At 50.5% G+C, this 22,879-nt stretch overlaps 1 protein-coding gene across 4 annotated transcripts in view; it reads left to right on the top strand.

The window, feature by feature from the left end:
• CMIP (c-Maf inducing protein) overlaps positions 1–22,879 on the top strand; it is an 85,345-nt gene that overhangs the window by 26,966 nt on the left and 35,500 nt on the right. For 2 of the 4 annotated variants that reach the window (XM_014536721.1, XM_014536724.1), the window contains exons 3-6: positions 6,600–6,761; positions 11,291–11,332; positions 16,543–16,605; positions 18,868–18,948. In XM_014536721.1, coding sequence (XP_014392207.1) covers positions 6,600–6,761; positions 11,291–11,332; positions 16,543–16,605; positions 18,868–18,948 — 348 coding nt within the window. Of the gene's footprint in view, positions 1–681; positions 744–821; positions 918–6,599; positions 6,762–11,290; positions 11,333–16,542; positions 16,606–18,867; positions 18,949–22,879 lie in introns of those variants that run through there. The other 2 variants (XM_014536722.1, XM_014536723.1) reach the window with 2 other exon arrangements.

Raw genomic sequence — 22,879 nt, 5'->3', positions numbered from 1 at the left:
TGAGCAAGGGACATTTGGGACAGCAGCCTGTAGACCTGCAGGGAAAGTTGAAGGGCTGGGCAGATGGACAGGGTGCAGCTCACATACCAGCCCCAGCAAATAGCATTGACTGAGTGATGGGAGGAAGCAATGAGCACATTGCTGGTCCTCTGGGGGCGAGGTGACAGAGGGGACTCTGACACTTGAGGACAGCACTGCCCCAGAGAACGTCCTGTGGTGATGAACGTGTCCTCCCTCTGCACCGTCCACCATGGCAGCTCCTGGCCACATGTGGCTGTTGAGCAGCTAAAACGTGGCTAGCTGGACCGAGGCACTAATTGTTTAGTCGTAGGTCACTTTAATTAAGTTAAATGTAAGTAGCCACCTGGGGATGGTGGCAGCAAAGCTTTGGGATCTCAATGAAAAGAAATTCTAAAAGCCAGTCGGTTCCTCCCTGGCTCGTTTTTCTCTTCCGCTCCAGGAGCGCCTTGCAGCCCTTCCTTTAACGACAGGGTGGGAGCATGCGTGCTGGTGTGAGCTGAGCCTCGGAGGCTGCGGCAAGCAGCAGAGCAGCAGCCCCTGTCATTGGGAGGCATGCTTCCAGCACATTCTGAGTCACGCCTTCCCTGGTGGGGGACACATTCCTAGTGACAGCTCGTCTCCTCTGGAGGAGCCAGCGGCTCTGCCCTCCCAGGCCACAGAATCCGGGTGTCTGGTTGCCTGCTGTAGAAGCTGTTGCCGGAGAGATGGCGGATGTTGCCAAGGTAACATCCCCTCCCTGAAAAGAGGGTGAGAACTGCAATGGAGTGACTCTTCCTCCTGGGAGGCAGCAGGCTCTTCCTGCTGGCTATTGTCTCAAGAGCTGGTAGGGCTTAGTCACAGATGCCGGGAGCCCTCCTGAGTCCTGCCTGCGTTAGACCATTCATTCCTAGGACATGGTACGTGATAAGAATGAGAGCTGCTGTTTAGCCAGGATTGGTACTGGGTGCTTTATATATATTATTTTATGGACTAGAATGGCATGCCTTTGATGTTGGTTATTCTCATCCCACATTGCGGATGAGGAAAGTAGGTACAAGTAATAGACTAAATTCCAGGAGTACCGGCCTATTTTGTTCACTTTAGTACTTAACACAGTGCTTGGCACATTATAGTCGATGGTTCCCTGTAATTTTTGTTGTTTGATTGGTTGGACGGATGGATGGGTGATGCATGCATGAATGATGGATGAATGGATGGGTGGGTGGGTGGCTGGGTAGGTAAGTGGGTGGATGGATGGATGGGTAGATGGGTGGATGGATGGGTGGGTAGGTAGGTGAGTGGATGGATGGATGGGTGGGTGGGTGGATGGATGGATGAATGGGTAAGTAGGTGGGTGGATAGATGGATGGGTAGGTGGATGAGTGAATGGATGGATGAATAGGTGGATGGGTGGGTGGGTGGATGGATGGATGAATGAAGTAAAGAGTAGAATTGAACTGAAGTCTGCTGATGGCAAAACCTGTGTGCTCAACCACTAAGCCATACTGCCACTGGCTTTGTCTGGTGTCCTCCTCTGCCTGCCTAAGCTGGGATTTTCTTTACATACTTTAATTGAGGTATAATTTACATACAATAGAATTCACCTGGTTTAAGTATGTGATTCAGTGATTTTAGTAAATTTATAGAGGTGTGCAGCCATCACTACAATCCAGTGTTAGAGCATCTCCATCCTCCTGGAAGGTGCCTCAAGTCTGTTTGTAGCCTAATCTCCATTGCCATCCGCCCTTCCCCAGCAATGACCGTTCCACTCTCTGTCTCTATAAATTTGTCTTTTCAGACATTTCATATAAAAGGAATCTATGTATGTCTTTTGCATCTGGCTTCTTTCACTTAGCATAACATTTGTGAGGTTCATCCGTATTGTAGCATGAATGAGTAGTTCCATCCTTTTTACTACCAAATACTATTCCGTTGTCTGGATAGACCCCATCTGGCTTATCCATTCATCAGCTGATGGACATGTGGGTCGTTTCCAGCTTGGGGCTACTATGAATAATGCTGCTGTGTACACTCGTGCATGTCTTTTATATAGAGTCTGTTTCTAGCTCTCTTGCGTAGATTTCTAGGAACAGAATTGCTGGGTCACATGATCAATTCATGATTAATGATTTAAGTAGCTGTCAAGCTTTTTCCCCGTGATGCTGAGCTAATTTACATTCCCACCAGCACTGCACAAGGATCCCGGTCTCTCCCACTCCTCGCCAGCACTTGGTATCGTCTGTCTTTCTGGGTAATAACAGCCTGCTGGGAGTGAAGTAGTGTCTCTTTATGGTTTGGACCTGTGTCCCCCAGTGGCTCATAATGTTGAGCAGCAGTATGCGTTTACCGCTAGGCTGGGGTTTGACTTTTACAGCCGGGGCTTAGCAAACTTTTTCTCTGAAGGGTCAGATAGTAAATATTTGGGGCTTTGTGGGCCACGTTTGGTTCCTATCGCATTTTTTTTCATAACCCTTAAGTAATTTAAGATCATTCTTGGCTTTTTAGCACAAAAACAAGCAGGGAGACAGTTCGAAGTCCCCTGTCAAAGGATTCCAGCAGTCCATTCACTCTGGACGTGGCAAGAGGTAACCCACCCCTCTTGGGGAAGCGGGCTCAGTGGGAGGACATACCGCAAAGCTGAGGGCTAGGCTCCTAGGAGCCTGGCAGTCAGCATTCGGAGGTGTCCCTATCCCAGCCCCGTGATTCATCACCAGATGAGCTCACCAGAGTTCCTGAGATGAACTAATTTGTCACCCAAGGCAGAGCGACTGGACCCCTGTGGTCCTGGACAAGCCTCCCTCTGCCTGTGGCAGCCTGTCCCAGAGTTCAAAGCCTCTTATGGGGACCAATGGCCTGCCCACACCTGTGACCATGACATCATAGCCTCACTGTCCACCTGCTTTCCCACCAGCCCCTCCCGCAGCTCCTCCACTCCCTGCTCGCCTGGGCCCGGGCTCTCAAGGCCTCATGGACTTCTGGCCTTCACCCCATGCCACCATCATTCTTGACCCCTTCTTCACAGTGTCTCTGGACGAATCTGTCCCTTTCCACCATCTGTGCCAGCCCTGGCTGATGTGCTAGAAAGAGGGGGCATCTAAAGGCTACCAAAGCCAGTTTTGACTCTTGAATTGCCCTTTCTAGCTGCGTGACCCTGGGCAAGTCATGTCACCTCTCTGGCCATGATAGTACCCTGTGTGTAAGCAGGATACTGGAGTCCTGTAGCAGAAGCTGCAGGCACTCCCCCCCTCCCTCACCCCCTTTAGCATCACTGCTCTGAAGGATGCTCACTGTGAACTCTGCCAGGGGCATGTGTGTTTCTGGCTGTGGAAGCACTTCGGCCGGGGCACAGGGCACAGGGCAGCCACTGGGGTGTCCAGGAAACTAGTGGGTAAATGCTGTAGCTTCCTTGCTCCTTGGGTGGATCAGCTCTAATGCGTGATCTACTCTGTCTCCTAGGGATCCCAGTGGGTTCAGCACCCTTCCCACAGTGGGTAACATTGCCAGTTGTCCCATCATAATGCTTGATAATGCCCTGCTAATTGACTGCCTTCTCTTCCCAGTCTCTTGTTCCCGACAAGCACTGATGTGTCTTTCAGCGCCTCTCAGATAAATAAACCATTTGCACCTGGGTCTCGTCTTAGCGTTTGCTCAGCCTGTGGCAGGCCCCCAGCTCCTGGGGTTACTGTGAGGATGGAATGAGATGATGCCTATAAGTGCCCAGCACAGTGTCTGGTGTATAGTACTCGCTCATTAAATCTTAGCCCTTGTTAAAGCCCCTGGGACCTTCTGGTTTTGAATACAGCTTCTGTGACCCCTGTTCTGGGGGTGCCTCTTAAGCAAGGGTTCGGGTTCCAGAGGCACTCTACGGAGAGCTGTGTCCTCCCCGCTGTAAGGAGGGGCTGTCAGTGAGCACCAGGGCCGAGTGCAGCCATGAGGGGCTCCTTGGAAACTGCATTGGGGCTGGTGGCGCCCACTGGACCCTTCGGCCAGGGCCTTGCTGCCCCTGCATCTCAGTGTTGTCTGAGTGGCCAGTAGGGGACTGTACTCACGACCACCCACCTCACAGGCTGGCTGCATGCAGTTAAATTTAAATGAGGGTTGGCTGGAATAATGTTCACCAAAGATTAATGGTGGTTATTTCTAAGATGTGGGATTTTTGAGGCCTTTTTTCACTTATCCTTTCCTTTGTGCTTTCAGCATGGTTTAAATTTCTTACAATAAGCATGCATCATTTTCAAAAAATGGTGAAGTCCTTATTCTTTCAAAAGTAAATAACTTGCAGGTGATCAGAAGAGAAGGCACTTAAAGCTCAGACCGTGTTTAAACCTAGAATCTACTGTGGAAAGACACGGGTGTGCATCGTTGTGGTTTTCTTTGGGGCTTACTATATGGCATGCTTAAATGGTCGTTTAAAAATTAAGCAGTTCTCTGGCTACAGAGCGAAACCGCAATGTCCCGGACTCAAAGGAGCATTTGTCTCCTGGGATGGACTGGGTTCTGCCTTGGGAAGTGTCTCCACTACATTAGGCTTCGGGCACTGTGTTTGCTTAGATCAGTCAGGGAGGCTTGGCTGATGGTAACTAGGACTGAGCTGGTTACAGTCCAGGAAAGCCTCAGAGAAATGGTGCGTCTTGTATTAACGTCATGGATTTCACCATCATCCTCATCAAGGACGAATATACTGTTCACCAAACACCCGCCCCGCCTAGTCGGGTCCAAAATGACTGGCAAGGAAATGTTCCTGGTCTTTTCCTCCTCCCCCCCCCACCCCCACCCCCCCATGAAAACTATGCTGTCTTCCTCTGCCCTTCCGGCCCTCTGTCCCTTTCTAGTTCTTGATGCGGAATGGGTGCCCGGGCAGAGAATGATAAGACAGAGACAGAGAGAAGGAGGTGGGGACAGAGGGAATGAATGCTGTGTGTAGGAGAGACAAGCTAAGTTGATTTACACAGGAAAGATCTGGGTGATGAGGCGGAAGTATACTTTGTGAGTTAACTGTGTGGGTGATGCTGGTGGTGATAGGGATAGATTAGCAAGTGAGAAGCTCCAGAAAATCATGGAGTGTGAAGAAAATGGGAGAAAGAAAATGGGATACTTTTTGTGTTGCTGTGGGTTGTATATTTCATCCTTTGAAAGTTTTACAAAAGAGACTGGTTAAGTATCCGGATTCCCCTTTTTGTTACTGGTGGCTGTCCTAATTTGCTCTGCTCTCTAATGTAACTCCATACGGAGAGTGGACCATGTGGGTCCAGGATTTATTAAGGTTGCATAGTTCAAGGGGCTGCGAGGTATTTTCATGCCTAACTTACAAAAGAGGAAGCTGAGGCTCAGTGAGTGAAGTACTTTATAGAAAGAGTCAGGTGTGCCCGACTCCGCACTGGACCTGTGGTTCCACCACAGTGCTCAGCACAAGTTACTACTCAGTTTGATATGGACTGTGTTCCCAAATACTTTCTTTAAGGCATTGGCTTCCAAGATTACCTTGTCATTCTTTTTTTTTTTCCAGAGAGGAAGGGAGAGAGAGATAGAAACATCAATGATGAGAAAGAATCATTGATTGACAGCCTCCTGCACTGAGGATCGAGCCTGCAACCCGGGCATGTGCCCTTGACCAGAATTGAACCCAGAACCCTTCAATTCGCAGGCTGACACTCTATCCACTGAGCCAAACCGGCTAGGGCTCACCTTGTCATTCTTAACTCAGAAGCTAAGTGGTCAGCTTCGGGGGCCAGTGGGGGACCCTGACCTCCTCCTCCTTCCTTTCCTCACTCAGACTTTGGCTCGGTGATTGGGGCATGTCTGCTGGCACAGTGACACTAAACTAGGTTTTCCCCATGGAGCAGGGCTTCTAATGAAGGAGTTCATCCACTTAGAAAGAGGCTCCCCAGCAAGCTGGGACAGGGAAGGGGCGGGACTTGGCTGGGACCTCCGCCTTCAGAGGGAGGGCCCCTGTTTCCATGATGTCAGAGAGGCGGAACTAACTCTGCCTCGAGTCCAGGGAGGCAGCAGCCCTTGGCTTCAGCTTCCAATTAGCGCCTGCGGGAAGGTGAGAATGCTCCCTCCTGTCTCCCTTTTCCTCACCTGGTGGGAGCTGAAGATGGCCTTCATTTCCTGGGGGCTCCCTGCCCACTTGGCTGGAGTGGAATTCCTTGCCCCCAGCCTGTCCATCTTGTTTCTTAGCTGAACCCCACTCCTCAGGGGCACCTCTTGGGATTAGATGAGCAGAAGCAGTGCTTCCCACTCAAAGAAAGTCCCTTTGTGGACCCGCGAATGTTTCCACTCCTATTGCATTTGAATACTTGGGGAATAAGTTTGGCAGAAGATATTATTCAAAGAGAAATCTCTTTTTCTTTTCTTAAGTCACTGGAAATAGTATAGAAATTACTCTTCTGTGTTCCGGAGGCCTGGCCATCTGCAAACGCACCGGTGACTTGGGCAAGACTCCTCCTGTTTCAGGTGGACTTTCTCATGGGCAGAGAATGGCCCACACTACGGTTTCTTGGGCCCTTTTGCATCCTAACTGTCCGATTCTTTGATCGTCTTGTGTCTTCTGCCCTCAGCATCTGAATAACAGGTTTGTGTCTTTTTCTCCTGACCAGAAAAAGATTTACAAATATAAGAAAGTCCTGAGTAACCCAAGCCGTTGGGAGGTTGTCTTGAAGGAGATCCGAACTCTGGTGGACATGGCCCTGACATCCCCCCTGCAAGATGACTCCATCAACCAAGCCCCACTGGAAATTGTCTCAAAACTGCTCTCAGAGGTAAGACACTTCCCCCAGCTGGATTGTGCGCCTCCCGAACCCCCATTTAAATGATTCTGTTTCCTTTTATTTGCCTGCACACCAACCCTCAACCAGAATTGGATTCGAGTTTGTCTTCCTGTTGCTTTAAGGAGGTGAGGGGTTCCCCCCAGCCATTCAAGGGTGTTGAGAAGGTTTTCCCAGTGCTTCCAGCTGAGCTGTCCCAGGCTTGTGGCAGGGATGAAGGGACAGTTGTCACTACCCTGCCATGCCCCATGACCGACCTGGGGATGGGACATGGCAGGGAGAGAGGGTGGTTTGGTCTTGGTCCTGAGGCTGGGCTGGTGGTGGTGGTGATAGCTGACTTCAGAATTCTCTAGTTCATTCCCAAGAGGGAGCACATCGGGAAGCCCCCCCACACTCCTTCCTTCCTGCCCCCGTGGTGCTGGGTTGGTAGTCCCGGCCCATCTCCATCTCCCCCAGCAGTGGCCCACCTCAGCTCCGGTGGTCCAGGCAAATGGCTTTCTGCCCTAATCACCCCCACAGCCTACAGCTATACTTTGTTTAACGTGCACAGGATTTTTTAAATCAGGAGATTTCACACCAAAATGAGAATTTTTAAGTTCTCTTTAAAAAACAGTCAGGAAATTCGGCAGCAATTTGCAGCTGGTGATGCTTAGCGCCACCCACCTGAGCCGTCTGCTTTGCCAGTCGGCCAGCGCTCTGAGTGTGTGCTGTGGGCCAGGCGCCATCCTGGGCATTTGAGTGAAGACAAGCCCCTGCTCTCCTGGAGCTTACATCCTGGCAGGGGACAGACACGGGAGACTCAGTCAGGGAGCTAGGCACACTGTTCGTTAGAAGGCAAGGGGCGCTAGGAAACACACTTCTGTTTACTCTGCCCAGGCGCTATTCTAAGCACTTCACAAATATTAATCTCTTGTTTATTTGCCTGCCTGGTCCCCTGGGGACACTATAGAGTTGATGACTCCTGATTTAAACTACGCATGGCCACCAGAGTGATGCTTCTGTCCCCTTCTTTCTGTCCCCCTCCCTCAGGGTGGCCCCTGTCCTTTGACACCCTGGTTCCCTGGGTAGCTCCTACACGCCCCCCTTGACTTCCACACAAGCTCCCTGCTGCCTAGACTGGCCTTCTCTCTGCAGGCCTAGACTGGTCAGTGCCTGCTGGTCCAGGAAACTGGCCCAGGCCTTATTTGTCTACTGCCTTGAGAGGGTCCCTCACCCTGGGAGGACGTAGGGGCGAGAGGAAGTGACGGTCGCAAGCAGAAGAGCAGAGGATGTGTCATCGGGTGGGACACCAGCTGTGTTCCGCAGAGGCATAAAGACTCAGGCTCTGAAAGGATTGAGGGTCAAGGTCTGGAACTGGAGGCCATGTGCTATGTGCCCAACCTCAAGTCCAGGCTTCCGTCCTGAGCAGGAGAAGGGTAGCAGGCCAGGGGCTGGCTTCTCAGTGGGGAAGGGAAGGCAGCTCATCTGCAGGAAGCAGCTGCTCTGTGCTAGGCAGGCGCCAGGTGCCAGCACTCAACATCTCATTTAATACGTTCTCCCTGAGAGATGAGCCTTGCTGTCTCCATTCACAGATGAGGAAACTGAGGTCCAGAGACAACAGCCTGCCAAGCATGCAGTGGGGCTGGACATTCCATTCCACCTTAGGTCTGTGTCGTTCTTACTGCAAGACCACATGGCCCGCCCCTTCTGCCCCACCAGTCTTGTCCACCAACATAAAGTCAGGCCCATTGTCAAGATGATGGCAGAGGCGGCTGATGGCACTGTGGCCACCTTCTTGGTGGGATTTCTTTCCCTTCTCAGATATGTTTCATGTGATTACATGCCCAGGGGGCGTGGCCATTGGTAAGGGACAGAGCTAGGACTGCAGCCCAGGTGGCACCTCCTCCAGTGAGGCTTCCACCTCTCTGAGTGACACTAGCACCTTTTCAGCACACGCTCTGTGACAATCACCGTCGGGTGTTTAGAGCTCATTTTTACATTTCTCCCAGAGACCCTGCAAGGTAAGTATTCAAATGTGCAGAAGGGTCACCAGAGGCTCTGAGAGGTTAAGGCGCCCACCCAGGGTCACTCGGAGAAGTGGTGGGCCAGGACCCACGCCCAGGCCTGCCCGATGGCGAAGCTCATGCTCTTGTGCCAAGGTGTGGCATGAACCTGCCTTGGTGGAGCCTTTTTAGTGAAGGGGAGAACCCCCCCCCCCGTGTGGGGCAGTGGTTAAGAGCAAATGTGTGGAGTCAGAAAGACCTAGTTCCGCCCTCAGGAGCTAACTGGCCTTGGGCAGGTTCCGAGGCCTCTCGGTACCCAATTTTCATCAGTGAACAGGGCTAAGATTAGCACCCATTTCACAGACTTGAGGGCCGATGCTCTAATAAGTAAGCAGTGCCTAGCATTGTGCCTCCCATGCAGGGGCGTTTGATACTTGGTCACACTTTATTGTCCTGGGAGATGTTTGTGACATTGACCTCAGCTCCATGTCTAGATGGCATGAGTGGAAAAGCAAACAGATCCGCCCTTCTCCTTGCCCTTTTTAGCTTAGAATATATGGGGCTAGAATAGATTCTTCGTTCTCTTTACTCAAGTGTTCCTGAGGCCTACTGCTAAGAGGCACCAGCCCTCACCTAAGGAACCAGAAAGTGGGCAGTAGCCCGCGGGATGGAGGGGAAAGAGGAGGCTGTTGGGTAGCCAAACAACTCTGAGAAAGAACCATCTGTCCACCCACCGGCCAAGTGAAGCCGGTGTCCCCTACCTCCCAGGCCTTTGTGGAGTGGAGTGTGTGGAGTGGCCACTCAGCTTAGTGCCCCTCTAAGCAGTGGCTCTTGGTGAGTGCTCTGCCCCCGGGATTGAAAATGACCTTGGTGCAGAAAAGTGGGCTGCCACTGGTGACTGACAAAGGAAACAGCCGCTGTGCTGGCCCAAGGCTCTTGCTGGAAAGGTGCGGGCGTGGTGAGGGACAGGCTGGTCCCACGGCAGCTGAAAGGGGGAACTGCCGTTGGTGTGGGCGGAGGAACTGCCGTTGGTGTGGGCGGAGCACCCTCACTCGGTGCTGGGAGATAAAGGCTTTGGAACCAGGACAGATGGGTCCAATCCCCACTCCACCAACTATTAGCTGTGTTCCTGGTGAGCAGCCACACCTCTTTGAGTCTCACTCAGGTAGCTCATTTGTTGGGATAGTAGGAAATAGGAGAATGGTCATGAGAAAGAGAAATGGGTGGCATGAGTATTACAAAGCTCTCACACAGTGCCTGAGGCATAGCGAACTGACAGTCAGTCAGTCATAGGGAAGAAAGAACAAAGCCCAGACCAAAGCCGGGCTTTCATCTACCCTGAGCTGAACAATGACTGAAATTTAATCATCTGCCCTCAATGGGCTGCTCAAACTCCAACATCCACAAAAAGAAAAAGGTGTTGGAATCCATAAAACATCCTCCCAAATGTTCCCTGGTTCTAAGCATCGCGGATCAGGCTGTCTCCATGGGAACCTGCAGACTCGTGGAGCTCAGACACTAACCCTGGTTCTGTGCCCGCCTTCGTCCCTCGGCAGCTGGACAAAAGCAGATTCACGGCGCGCTAGCTTTCCTTTTGCTTCAGCGGCTGTGAGCTCATTAGTATCCCAGCGCTCCTTAGACCTGTCCAGGTGGTGGGTGCCGTGGGCTCTTTCTAGAACCCAGAACTGTCGATCTTGCCATTCATTGTCCAGTGAGGAGGCATCTTGTGAGCAGCATACGTGACTCTGTTAGAAAATGCGAATTAATACCCAAGAGAGCCCGTGTCTACCAAGACAGACAAAGCAGAACGTGCCCTGAAGCTAACAAAAACGACAATAGTGGCTGTTTCTGAGTTTACCCATGGTTTCTCATTTATTGCATATTCATTCCTTTCCTCATTTGCATACTCACAGGATGGCAGTACAGGTACCAATTGTGAAAGCAAATTCCAGATTGAGGGGAAAACCTAAAAATTAAGCAAGTTTAATCCCTTCAACTTAATATTACTTTTTGAAAATTAACTGTTAGAATTGGAATTTAGCTAACACATCTTGGGCCAACTCATAGAACACTAATGTTCCCTAGGGACCCAGTTTGAGAACCACTGAGATAATATATATGCCACTCCTAGTAGACTCCAGCACAGAGTCAAGACTGAAAAGTGTTCTTCACATGTTTATTAGGAACCTGTCTTCTGGCTTCCAAGTGGCATATATCCTGTCCCTGCAGCCCAAAGCGGACCCCGTGTACAGAAGAAGAAACTGACTCTTACTCAAAAGTGGTCTGTCCACATCACATAACTCACAGGCTGCGAGCAGGGACTCGGGACCTGATTCCCCTGCCCCACGGGGTACTTTTCTCCTGCCCCGACCAGGCCTCTGAGGGGCTTCTGATCTGTGTGATTAAGAACAGGTGACAGCAGTGCACTGAGAGGCTGAAAGCAGTTGAAACTGTGGACCTTCGGGATACAAACGCTCCACTTTATTAATATTTGTTTGTTTTCTTTTGTTTCCCTCCTGCTTTCTGTGCTCCATCCTGTAGAACACAAACTTGACGACCCAGGAGCATGAAAACATCATTGTGGTAAGTCTCTTGCCATCCCTCTCCCAGTGCCCACAATTCTTCCCCAGTTTGAGTTAATTCTGGAGGCGCCAGCATCATCCACTAACACAGCGACCTGGCTCGGCTGTCTCTTTATCAAGCCAGACATGTCTCGCTCCTGCTTTTGCACATTTCAGAGTCCAATTGATTTTGGGGGGATGTAATTATCAGTCTTTGAGGTTTGTAGCAAATGTGTCTTGATCGCCTCCTCTGGCCCGAGTCTGCAGAGGGGGTTGAAGGCAAGAGATAGCAGAGACCATATAACTTATTCAGAGGCAAAACCCTTAGTGGAAATGTAGCCGGTCTCTTTCTTGTCCAGGCCCTGTCTCCTAATTAAGCCACAAATAGAAACTGTTTTAATTCCCTCTGATACGCAAAGTGAGATGATATTTTCTTGGACTTGACTATGATGTAAACATCTCTAGGGTAAAGTATCTTCCTGGGTGGTTGTAAGCTATGAAACATGACTCTCACTAAAGAGAAGAAAGAAATGAAATTGTACCTACTGGGTGCAAAGCACTGTGCTGGGTACTTGAATCCACAGATAACTAAGACAGCCCCTGCTCCCAAGGATTCATCATCTATTGTGGGAAGACAAATGAGATCACTGCAAAAATAGAGGCATGTTGTGTAGAGAGTAGAGTGACAAAATCACCTGGGAAAGAAGCCAGAGAACTTCCTGGAGACAGTGATGTCTGAGCTGGGTTTTGAAGGATCAATAGGAGTTTTCCAAATGGCAAAACAGAGTAAAGGCATTCCAGAGAGAGGAAATAAAATGTAAACAGAGATTTAAAACAACGTGGTATCTTTTTGACACTTCAGCATTGCTAGAGCATAAAGCATAAGGAAGTGGAAAGCAGGGAGGCAGAACTTGAAATGGAAGTGAGGGGCAGAGGTTTGTGTGTCTGGGACAGGACCTGGAACACTCACCTGCCCAAGAGGTCCCATGGCTGCAGCCTTTGAAACAAGGGCAACCATGCCCCTCTGAGCTGAATTAGGACTTTGGGTGCCCAACTACTTGGCCCTCATGAGCCCAGTCTAGACAATCACCCTCTTTGCCCCAGCTGAGTCCTGTCAGCACCAAAGGAGATAAGCCCTAGGCCAGTGGTCGGCAAACTCATTAGTCAGCAGAGCCAAATTTCAACAGTACAATGATTGAAATTTCTTTGAGAGCCAAATTTTTTAAACTTAAACTATATAGGTAGGTACATTGTTATTAACTTAATTAGGGTACTCCTAAGGCTTAGGAAGAGCCACACTCAAGGGGCCAAAGAGCCACACGAAAGGGGCCAAAGAGCTCGCGAGCCTCAGTTTGCCGACCACAGCCCTAGGCCTTTTATTGCTGACAGTAAAGGCAGCAATTTCTGTGGAGCAACAATACAGTGTCTGGCACATAGTAGATTCTCACTGAGTATTTGCTAAAAATACAGAGGTTTCTCCCGTGTTCCAGCCTGACCACCCATTGCCATCTCTGGCCAGACCAGCGAGCATCCACCTGGGCACCCCCAATCACCCACCCCCACCTTTCTCTGGTATACTATTAATTAACAATATAATTTAACAAGCATTTGTTGACATGTGAATACAAGTATGTGCCAGACACTAGTCTCTAGTTATGAAGCTACCATTGAGGGATTTATTGTGAGCTGGGAGGACCTGGCAAATCAACAGATAATCACGTAATGGTCAGAGGTTCGAATTTGTCCGGGTGTTAGAGGAGCACAGAGGACAGGGAGGGTGCTGGGAGGAAGATGGCAGAGGGCTTCCAGGAGGAGGTGAGCACACGGAGTAGGCGTGCTCCCAGGAAAGGCAGTCCAGGCAGGGGGCCCAGTCCATGCAAAGGCAAAGTGGCGAGACTGGTTGGTGGAGAAGCAGGCGGGAATGTATATGCCAGGCAAGGAGTTGGCATCTTCTTCTCTTCTGACAACACCTGTGGGTCCCACTGTGCCCCTCGGCCCTGGAGAGGAGGGGCAAGGGCTTTGGACTTAGGACAAGCCTGGGAAAGACATTTTGGTCCGAGAAATCCAGGCTGCATTTAGCCAGCTACTTTGGCTGGGCTGACCCTTAATTGGGCCTGGCTGAGCTTCCCTGCTCAGCGGGGATGCCTGAGAACAGGGAAGAATTGATCTGAGGATCTGGCCCTCAGCCCTCCTTTCAGCATTCTTTATTCCCGATGCTGGTTCCATTACCATGAAGCCTTCTGCAGCCTCCTTTCATTTCAGCAATTACATTATCTGATTTGGCCTATTGGCAATTAGTCTTCTCCCAACAGGGCTGGTATTTTTTTTATGAACTTTTTTTTTTTAATATATTTTATTGACTTTTTACAGAGAGGAAGGGAGAGGGATAGAGAGTTAGAAACATCGATGAGAGAGAAACATTGATCAGCTGCCTCCTGCACACCCCCTACTGGGGATGTGCCCGCAACCAAAGTACATGCCCTTGACCGGAATCGAACCTGGGACCTTTCAGTTCACAGGCCGATGCTCTATCCACTGAGCCACACCGGCCAGGGCAATGAACTTATTTTTTTATGAGTACTTTTACAAGTAACTTGAGTTGGCTTTATTCAATCCATCAGTCGTGCAATAGGTAACTGCTGGTTGGTAACAGCTGGAGTGTCACTGGGTGAGTGTGGACCTGGAGGCCAAATGCCAGCTGCCTTCCCCTGTGCTGGTGAAGAATGGGTTTAAAGCTGAATGTGGGTTCAAGTTCAGAGCCAAGTGCAGACCTTGGGCCCACCCCATACTAGCTGTGACCTTGGGCAAGTAAGGGAAGAACTTTAAATTTAAATTTCATTAAAATTATCTTTGATTTTGCAAGTATTTCATGAGTGTATTTTAATTGCAAAAAGAAAAAATTTACCCCATCCCAGCACCCTCTTCAGAGGCAGCCCTAGGGGTTTCCAGTGGTGACAAAGCCACACAGACAGACATGGTTGTGTTTTTGCTTTTTGTTTTTAACATCGATGATGTCATGTTGGGTGTGTGGTTCTGCATTTGTTTTTTTACTTAACGAATGTTCTGGAAATTCTTTCAAGTCTTTTCTCACATAACTACCCCAGCGTTTCTCACCCTTGGCACTGGTGACATTGGGGATGGGTCATTCTTTGTGGTGAGGACTGTCCTGTGTGCACTGTAGGATGTTGAGCAGCATCCCTGGCCACTGCCCTCTAGATGCCAGTAGCACTCCCCTGTGGTGACAGTAAAAAATGTCTCCATGTGCTGATGTCCCCTGGGGGGCAAAGTCACAGTAGTTGAGGACCACTGGCCTACCTGCATTCTTTCTACTGGCTCAAGGATATTGTTACTTAACCAGGCAGCCATTCAGATAGTTTCCAATTAACTTGACGCTCTAAGCCTTAGTCTCCTCGTCTATGAAATGGGTATGACAACAGGGCCTTTCCTACAGGACTGCTGAAAGGGTTAAATGAGCTAATATACCTATTATGCTGAGCTCATAGAAAGATTCCACACAAAAATAAGCGTTTTTATTAATTATATGTTGTAAAATTATCATTCTGTGATTAGGGCAGGCATTGTAACTTCCCTGACCTTTTGTCTATCTGTGTAAATGGAAGTAACTACTGCCTGACCTCACCGAGTTTGGCAGTCAAATAAGAGAATTGCTATGGAAGCACCGAACCCACACCTGTGGGCGCTTAATTTGTTCCCACTCCTCTATTCCTTAACTCATTCCCATGAAAGAGGGGCCCAATGTGATTAAAGGGGCTCAACCCAGGGGGTGCACCCTGCATGTCGTCCCTTCTCCCAGAGCTGGGCCTGGGGAACAGAGCCATGGGCCAGGCAGTGGCTCCCTGCCCGACTATCCCTGCTGTGAGCTCACTCCTCCCAGGCCAGCACGTTGGAGGGGACAGCAGAATCCTGGGGAGTCGGGCAAATCGTCACCCCTCGCTGCTGTGCGATGATGTCAGTGACATGCTGTGCTCCAGGCAATAGGCTTATACCAACCCTGAGACTCCAAAGCTTCTAGAGTTTTCTCTCATCAAATTCCCACAACAACCCTGTGAATCAGTATCTCTAGTTTTCCGCATTTTATGGACTAGAAGTCTAATACCCAGAGAGGTTGAGTTGAGTTGTCACACAGCCTGGCAATCTCATTGCTGGGTCCTGGTCTCCTGTTTCCTAACGTGCCCAGTGTGGCAAACGGGACAAAGAGTGGACTTCACATGGCTATTAACCACTAGTAACTACATTTACTGAGTGCTAGCCTGTTGCAGGCTCTGTGAGAGGCACTTGCACTGGGGGTTCTCAGCTGGGACCAGTTCTCTCCCCCAGGGGCATTTGGCAATGTCAGGACACACCGTTTAATTGTTCAAAAATGTTATTTGAATGTGAAGTTTAGCAAACTCATTAAAACGAATTATGAAAGGGACAAAAAATAGAGGACCAAACTCCATGCAGTGCAGGGGACCCTTGCATAGGAATGGCAGTGGAACCAGTAATTATTGTCCAGCTGGCTTACCAAGTCTCCTGAAAAATGAATTCAAGGGTCAGTAAATCTCGCAGCCTTCCTGAGTATAAAGCGAAGTGTCTCTGGAGACAGTTTTGATTGTCACCACTGCATTAGGAGTCACTCCTGGCATCTAGTGGGTCGAGAACAAGGATACTGCTAGACATCCCACAGTGCACAGGGCAGCTGCCACCATAGGAACAACCAGCCCAAATGTCAGCAGTGCAAGGCTGAGCAATGCCTCTGCACATGCGACCTCTCACCCTCACAGCAACTCTGCTCCACTTTGCAGGTGGGAGCCCGGGAGCTCAGAGACAGGAAATAACTTGCTCAAATGGTCACACTGCAGTGAGCACCAGGATCAGGACTCCCGCCCAGGACTCTGCCCCCAAAGCCTGGCTCGAAGCCACGATCCTGCCTCAAAGTCAGGGACTGTAATCTGAGGGGACACCAGCAGGTCATGAAACCCTGAAGTTACATGCATCGTTGTATGTGCATGTTTCTGGGGGGCAGCCCAGAGCTTGTATCACCTTCTCTAAGGGAACCATGTGCCCCCCAGTTTAGGGGCCCCGGCTTGCAGGTTAGAGAATGGGCCTTTTTTGCCCGGAGGGTGACAGGGAGATTGTGCTTTCCATCATGAGTCATCCCTCTTGTTAGACACACCTGCCATACGCTTCCTTCTAGAGATTCCGACTGACGCTGGGTTCATTGTCTTTCAGGCAATCGCCCCTTTGCTGGAAAACAACCATCCACCACCAGATCTCTGTGAATTCTTTTGCAAGGTATGACATGGCAGAAGTGGGCTGCGTCTGCAGGACCAGCCTGCCTCCCTGTGTGCGTGCTAGGGGTTGGCTTGGCACAATTTGTTAAAAACCCAGGGCCTTGCCCTGGACACGGCTGGAAGGCAAGCCAGGTACCCTGTTCTTAGGATTGCAGCCCCCTCTCGGTCACACAGGTGATCATCGAGGCCCAGGGTCCAAACCAGTGGGTCAGGGAGGAGTGTCCAGCTTTTCCTTGAATGTCTTTGTGGCTGTCTTGGGAGAAGTTTGCAGCAGATTTTCTGGGCTCCTGACGTCAGCTGGGTTATTTTTAGCCAGGGCTCCTCTGAGCACCAGCTGGCCCACAGTGGGGGCATGGCCGTGGGGCTTTCCTGAGCAGGGAAAGCAGTCGGGATGCCAGGTTAGCTGGGAGGAGCCACAGAGCGGGACACCCGCTCCCAGGGACACAGCGCCAGCCTCGCAGTGGGATTTACTCGGAACATGTCCAGGGCACGTCGGGGACCAGGCATCCCTCATTCTGCCAGCACACTGCAGTGGCCTGGGGCTGAACACAATCTGCTTTTGTTCTTTGCTGTGTGATTTTTTATGTCATAATTTAATGTCCTTGGAAAGGCGAGGGCCTAGGTCTGCTGCTTCCCAGCACTACCCTGGTCTCTCCTGGTGACTCACCTCGCTGCGTTCCTTTCCTCCCACGTGGCCTGGCAAAGCGGCACCTGGGAGGCCTGATGGTTCTGAAGGAAAGGACACTGGGGTACACCTACTGCCCCGTCCCTGCCCTTCACCCCCGGGCCCCTCACCCAGGGAGTGTGCGCTCTCTCTGTGTTTGTCAGGTGACACGAGGTTTAGGGAGACAGGATTGTGTCATCCTCTTTGGCCCTATCTCTCCATCAGGAGACCTTTTTCAGCGACCCACAGAGCAGAGGGTGGGCCCAGCCTGCTGGCCCGAAGTGCCCAGGGTACATTCTTAATGTGGGCACGTGCCAGTGTGTGCCCTCCAGTCCAAGCAGGTAAGGTGGGTCCAAGTGGGTGAGTGCCCGACTATACAGTTGTACCTGCGTGTGTGTGTGTGTGCAAGAGCGTGCTTGCACACAGGCATCAGGCTCCTGTCCTGCACCCAGCTTGGTGAGACTGCAGACAAGATGGGCCTCCCTGCCCCCGAGTGGGTGGGTCAGATAACCCAGTGCGTGGGCTCCTCACCTATCACAGCAGGTGTCATCTCTTCTCTTGATATTTGGTCCAGTTTAATCCAGATCTGCCTTTTGTCTCCTTTCAGCTGTATGGTTTCTCCCAGATCTCATGATTTACAGACTTGTTCTAGTGCAATGGACCTCTGTTCAGAGTAAATGGTTAGCACAGTTTAAAAACAGTGATGAGACCAAACCATCCTTTTGGGCACCAAACCATCCTTTTGGGCACTACCTGGTAGGACTCTCCATTGATTCTAAAACAGAAGGCTGCCCTGCCACCTGGAGTGAGGGGTCCCAGCCAGGGGGGCCTGTAAGCTTTATGGCTGTTTTCCCTCGGGGAGTGCCAGGTGGGGGAGGGGGGCAAAGCCACAGCCTCAGTGCCTCGCCAACCAGGCAGTCCTCCAGAGAAGAGAGCTTGAGGGGAACAGAGCCGCCCCCACCAGGTCCACTCTGGGCCAGCTCTGGACACGCCGGGCAGTCTCTCCTGCCAAACTTCACAACTGGGATCCCAAGATCTGAGGAAAGTTAGTACATCTTAATTTCCCAGGAAAGCCCCGATTTCTAATATCCCAAGTATGGCATCCTCCTCCAGGGCTGGGAAACAGCACCTTCAGGCCCAGGCAGGCTGTGCATGTGCTGCAGTGGTGGGCTCCTGTCTGCTCCACCTGAGGCCTTCAGTTTCAGTTTGAAATCTAAGCTCCATGCCCCTGAGATGGAACACTGAGAGCTGCACTGGCCTGCAGACTGCTGCAGGCTATCAAAGCCGGCAGTGGAGAAGCCACAGAGTTCTCAACACCCGTGTCCGGCACCAAACCCCTGGCGCTCTTGCACTGGTTAGGCGGAAACTCCTGTGCCAGGCGTGTCAGACCACGCCTTCCTGCGCTGCCTGAAACACGCTCAGACTTTAAGATCAGAATAAAAAGCAAACATAAACTCCCTTCCTCACCCACTTTTCTTCCTCCAAAAATATGAACACAGAGCCATGCCACACTGTTCAGCAGGGAACCCAGGCCCCATGCTGAGCTCCCTGGGCGAGGGGCCGAGGCTCAGCGCCGACCATGTCCTCCTGTCTCCCCAGCACTGCAGAGAGCGGCCCCGGTCCATGGTGGTCATCGAGGTGTTCACGCCCGTGGTCCAGAGAATCCTCAAGCATAACATGGTGAGTCTCCCAGCACCCTGACCGCAGAGCCGGGGGAGGTGGGCACACCTTCCCGGCCGTTCACTTTTACAAAGATTTTGGGTTGGGATTGGCCGCCCCGACAGCCAGGGACTGGGGCTGGGATTCTGTTTAACTCGGGTTTGCGTGTGGCCTGTCCCCTTTGGTTCTTTGTTTTTCTGTTCCGGCGACAGGAAGAATCTCTTCACGGGCGGTAAGAATAACAGAAATAGGATGGCTCGGGGAGAAGAGATGGTCTCCCTGTGTGCAGTCCCACATGGTGTCTGTGAGATACTCCACCCTCAAGGAGGGAGCGGAACTCCTCCCTCCTTCGCTGGGGGCTGTTCCTAGTGACGGCCCTCCAGAGCGTACAGGATGGAGAGGGGGAGGGGGACAGAGTGACCATACTGTGGAGAAACCGTGGAGAAACCTGACGGTCCCCACAGGTGATCAAGGTCAGCAACCAACCGTGATAGGCACGGTGATAGTTGTGCCTTTACCACTGGGGTCTGCCTCTCAAACCCACAACCCCAGTCTGATCAAGAGGAAAATGTCAGACCAGTCCCAGTTGAGGGACATGCTGCAAACCCCTGACAGGGCTCCTCAAAACTGTGCAGGTCAGTACAAACAGGACAGGCTGAGCAACTGTCCCGTGCAGAGGGTCCAAGGAGACACGACAACTGCATGTAATGTGGTGCCCTGCATGGGACCCTGAAACAGAAAAGACATTAGGGAGAAACTAAGGAACTCTGAATAATGTATGAGCTTTAGTTAGTTAAAAAAAAAAAAGCATGCACACCCTGGCTGGTTTGGCACAGTGGGTAGAGCATCGGCCTGCAGACCAAAGGGTAGCAGGTTCAATTCCCAATCAAGGGCATGTACCTCGGTTGCAAGTTCTATCTCTGGGCCTGGTCAGGGCGCATGTGGGAGGCAACCAATCAATGTGTCTCTCTCACACTGATGTTTCTCTCTCCCCACTTCCTCCCTCCCTTTCATACTGTCTGAAAATCAATGGGGAAAAATATCCTCTGGTGAGGATTAAAAAAACAAAAACAGTGGCAACCCAGCCCTAGCCGGTTTGGCTCAGTGGATAGAGCATTAGCCTGCAAACTGAAGGGTCCCCGGTTTGATTCTGGTCGAGGGCACATGCCCGGTTTGTGGACTCGATGCCCCAGTGGGGGGCATGCAGGAAGCAACTGATCAATGATTCTCTCTCATCATTGATGTTTCTATCTGTCTCTCTCCATTCCTCTCTGAATCACTTAAAATATATTTAAACAAACAAACAAAACAGAGGCAGAATTGCACACTTGCAGTGGACCAAGCACTCACAGTCTGTGTGGCCCCATTCATCTCTGGGTATCATTATCTCCTCCACATTACACATGGGGAATGAGGAAGAAGCATAACTAACATCTGTCACACCTCCTTAGAGCCAGACAGAGTGTGACCCTCAAGTGTATAGTCATTCACCCCTGTGACGGTCCATGACCTCCCTTTACAGATGAGGGGCCGAGACCAGAGGTTCCTTAGGGAACCTGTGAGCAGCTGTAAGGGCTCCTGGCGCTGAGGAGCAGGCAGACTAAAGTGAGGGCCGTGTCCAGGCTTGCGCTGCCAAGCCAGCTCCCAGCCCAGACTGAGGTTCGCCTGGATGACCCGGAGGCATCTCCATAATCACCTCGTTGTGAGGTGCCTGTGACTGCTGCCCCCGGCCCTGTGGGGATTTAGCATGTTGAAAACAACTCTGAAAAAGGGTGACCTGCCAGCAGTTTACTTTGTGAAGTAGCTTTCCGATCTCCACAACATGCCCCCAAGGAAGATTACGTGACCCTCACTCCCCCCATCAGGAGTGGAAATGCATGGTGGCAGACATCATCAATCAATTGCAGCACTCTCCCGCAGAGCCCAGAGGTGGCTTAAGACTCTCTACCCAGCGGCTACCAGTTGAACCGTGTTGGTCCCATACGGATTCTGTTTGAATCTGGTGATTCTGAGTGATCACACACCATAATTAAATTGTTGCTTGTTTCTGAGATCTTTCTTGGTTTAAGATAAATGCATTTCTTCTTTTCTGAGCACAGAGGAGAGGGGGATAGTTCATTTGATTCTTCCTCCAGGACTAACAAACTCCCCATCTCTTGGTGCAGAGGAGGTTCTGCCTTGATTTGGGCTTTAACGGTTTCAAAGGCACTCTGGCTTCGGCTACCTCGGGAGGAAAGGGTCTCTGATTGTTGATTTTAAAATCACTGGATGTGGTGTGAGGAGGAGGCGGCACCCTTTCAGAGTCCAAAGCAAAGGTTCTGCAGTTTCTTTTGCAAAGGACTTCCCATCACAACTTACCAGTGACAGAGCTTACCGAGGGCATACTTGGCCCAGCCCAGGCCTCCCCAGGCACATGAACACTTTTGCATATTTCATGGTAGTCAGTAGACTTTAATAAGGGTTCTTTTGGGACATCTGACTTCAAAGGGAAAAATATCAAAATTCAGGCAGCCTTGCATAGCTTAACTATACAACATCTCCCTTATATTTGGCTAGTTTTATGGGCCTGGAGTGTTGACCATGTAATAATTTTCTGGATAAAAATCAGAACAGCTACAAGGCAGATCCAGAATTTATAGCTCTGTTGTGGCCTGGCAGACATCAGGGGCCCTCAAGCACGAATTCTCACTTCACTTTTAAAGAACTTCCCTAAGTGACTCTGGAGTCTGGAGCTGCTATAAAGCGACTACTAATTACACACTAAGTGGGAAGAGAACTGTGGACGGAACAGGGGAGCACCCCTCATGCAGCAGAGATGTGTGAGAAGCGGCTGATACCAGGTGCAGAGAGCACGGCAGGCCTTCCATGTCACCATTTAGTAGTAATTGGTCGTAGGCCGATGCACCATTTTGGAGCTGGGACTCTGAGCTGATGTGAGGAATCTAGTCACTGGTTAGTTAATGAGTGTGCCTAGCCTGCCGCCAGCCACACACCTGTCAGCATAGTGTGACTTCTCTTCACCTGTGTGCAGTGTTTCTCATTAAGGAGGCATTTGGGGAAATGGGGGAAATCACACAGCACAGTGGTGTTCTGGGGTTTTGGAGGTTCCCCTATTCTCAGGGTGCATCTTCTGCAAATATATCATGTGCCCCAATTTCATAGATAAGCAAACTGAATCTTAGAGAGGTTAAGAGTCTCAAAGAGTGTTACTCATGGGGCAGAAATGAACATTCGATTCAGATGGAAGCAGTCCTTTGGTATGTTCCCCTATAGATTCTAAACAGATTGTTAAACTGTATTTCCTAGGATGACCATGGTCCCTGTATGCACACACCACTCATTGGAGTGTTCTTGTTTTGGCAGAGTAGGCAAGAAGATGTGACTGTGGTCCCCAGTGGACCACTGAGTGATCTGACCTATTTTCCAAGGGGAGCATATTTGACTTTTCCAAAGAGGAAAAATATCCTTCATTTTCTGTTTTTAAGAATAGTTTTTTATTTTATTTTATTTTATTTTATTTAGAAAGAGAGAGAGAAACATCAATATGAGAGTATAACATCAGTTGGCTGCCTCCTGCACACCCACCACCCAGATCAAGCCCACAACCTAGGCATGTGCCCTGACTGGGAATTGAACCAGCAACCTTTCAGTGAATGGGATGATACCCAGACAACTGAGCCACACAAGCCAGGGCCTGCATCCACATTTCAAAAGGCCACCAGACCCACATGTAGTGTTCATTTCCAAGGAAATGGCCTTGGCTATCCAGAAATCTAATAGCTAAGGTAACAGCAGTTCCTTTTAGCAGGGTTCAGTTGGATCAGTTTTCATAGCATCATGAAACCTTAGAGGTAGAAGGGTTTAGAAATCAGTTCTTTCAACCCTTATTTGACGGTGGGGACACAGAGGACCGGCAGCCCAAGGCCACACAGCTTTCCTGTCACCCATTTCC

The sequence above is a fragment of the Myotis brandtii genome, unplaced genomic scaffold, assembly GCF_000412655.1.
Source record: "Myotis brandtii unplaced genomic scaffold, ASM41265v1 scaffold165, whole genome shotgun sequence".
NCBI lineage: Eukaryota > Metazoa > Chordata > Mammalia > Chiroptera > Vespertilionidae > Myotis > Myotis brandtii.
Note: the sequence above shows the minus strand (reverse complement) of the source record. Positions and strands in the feature narration are given on the sequence as shown.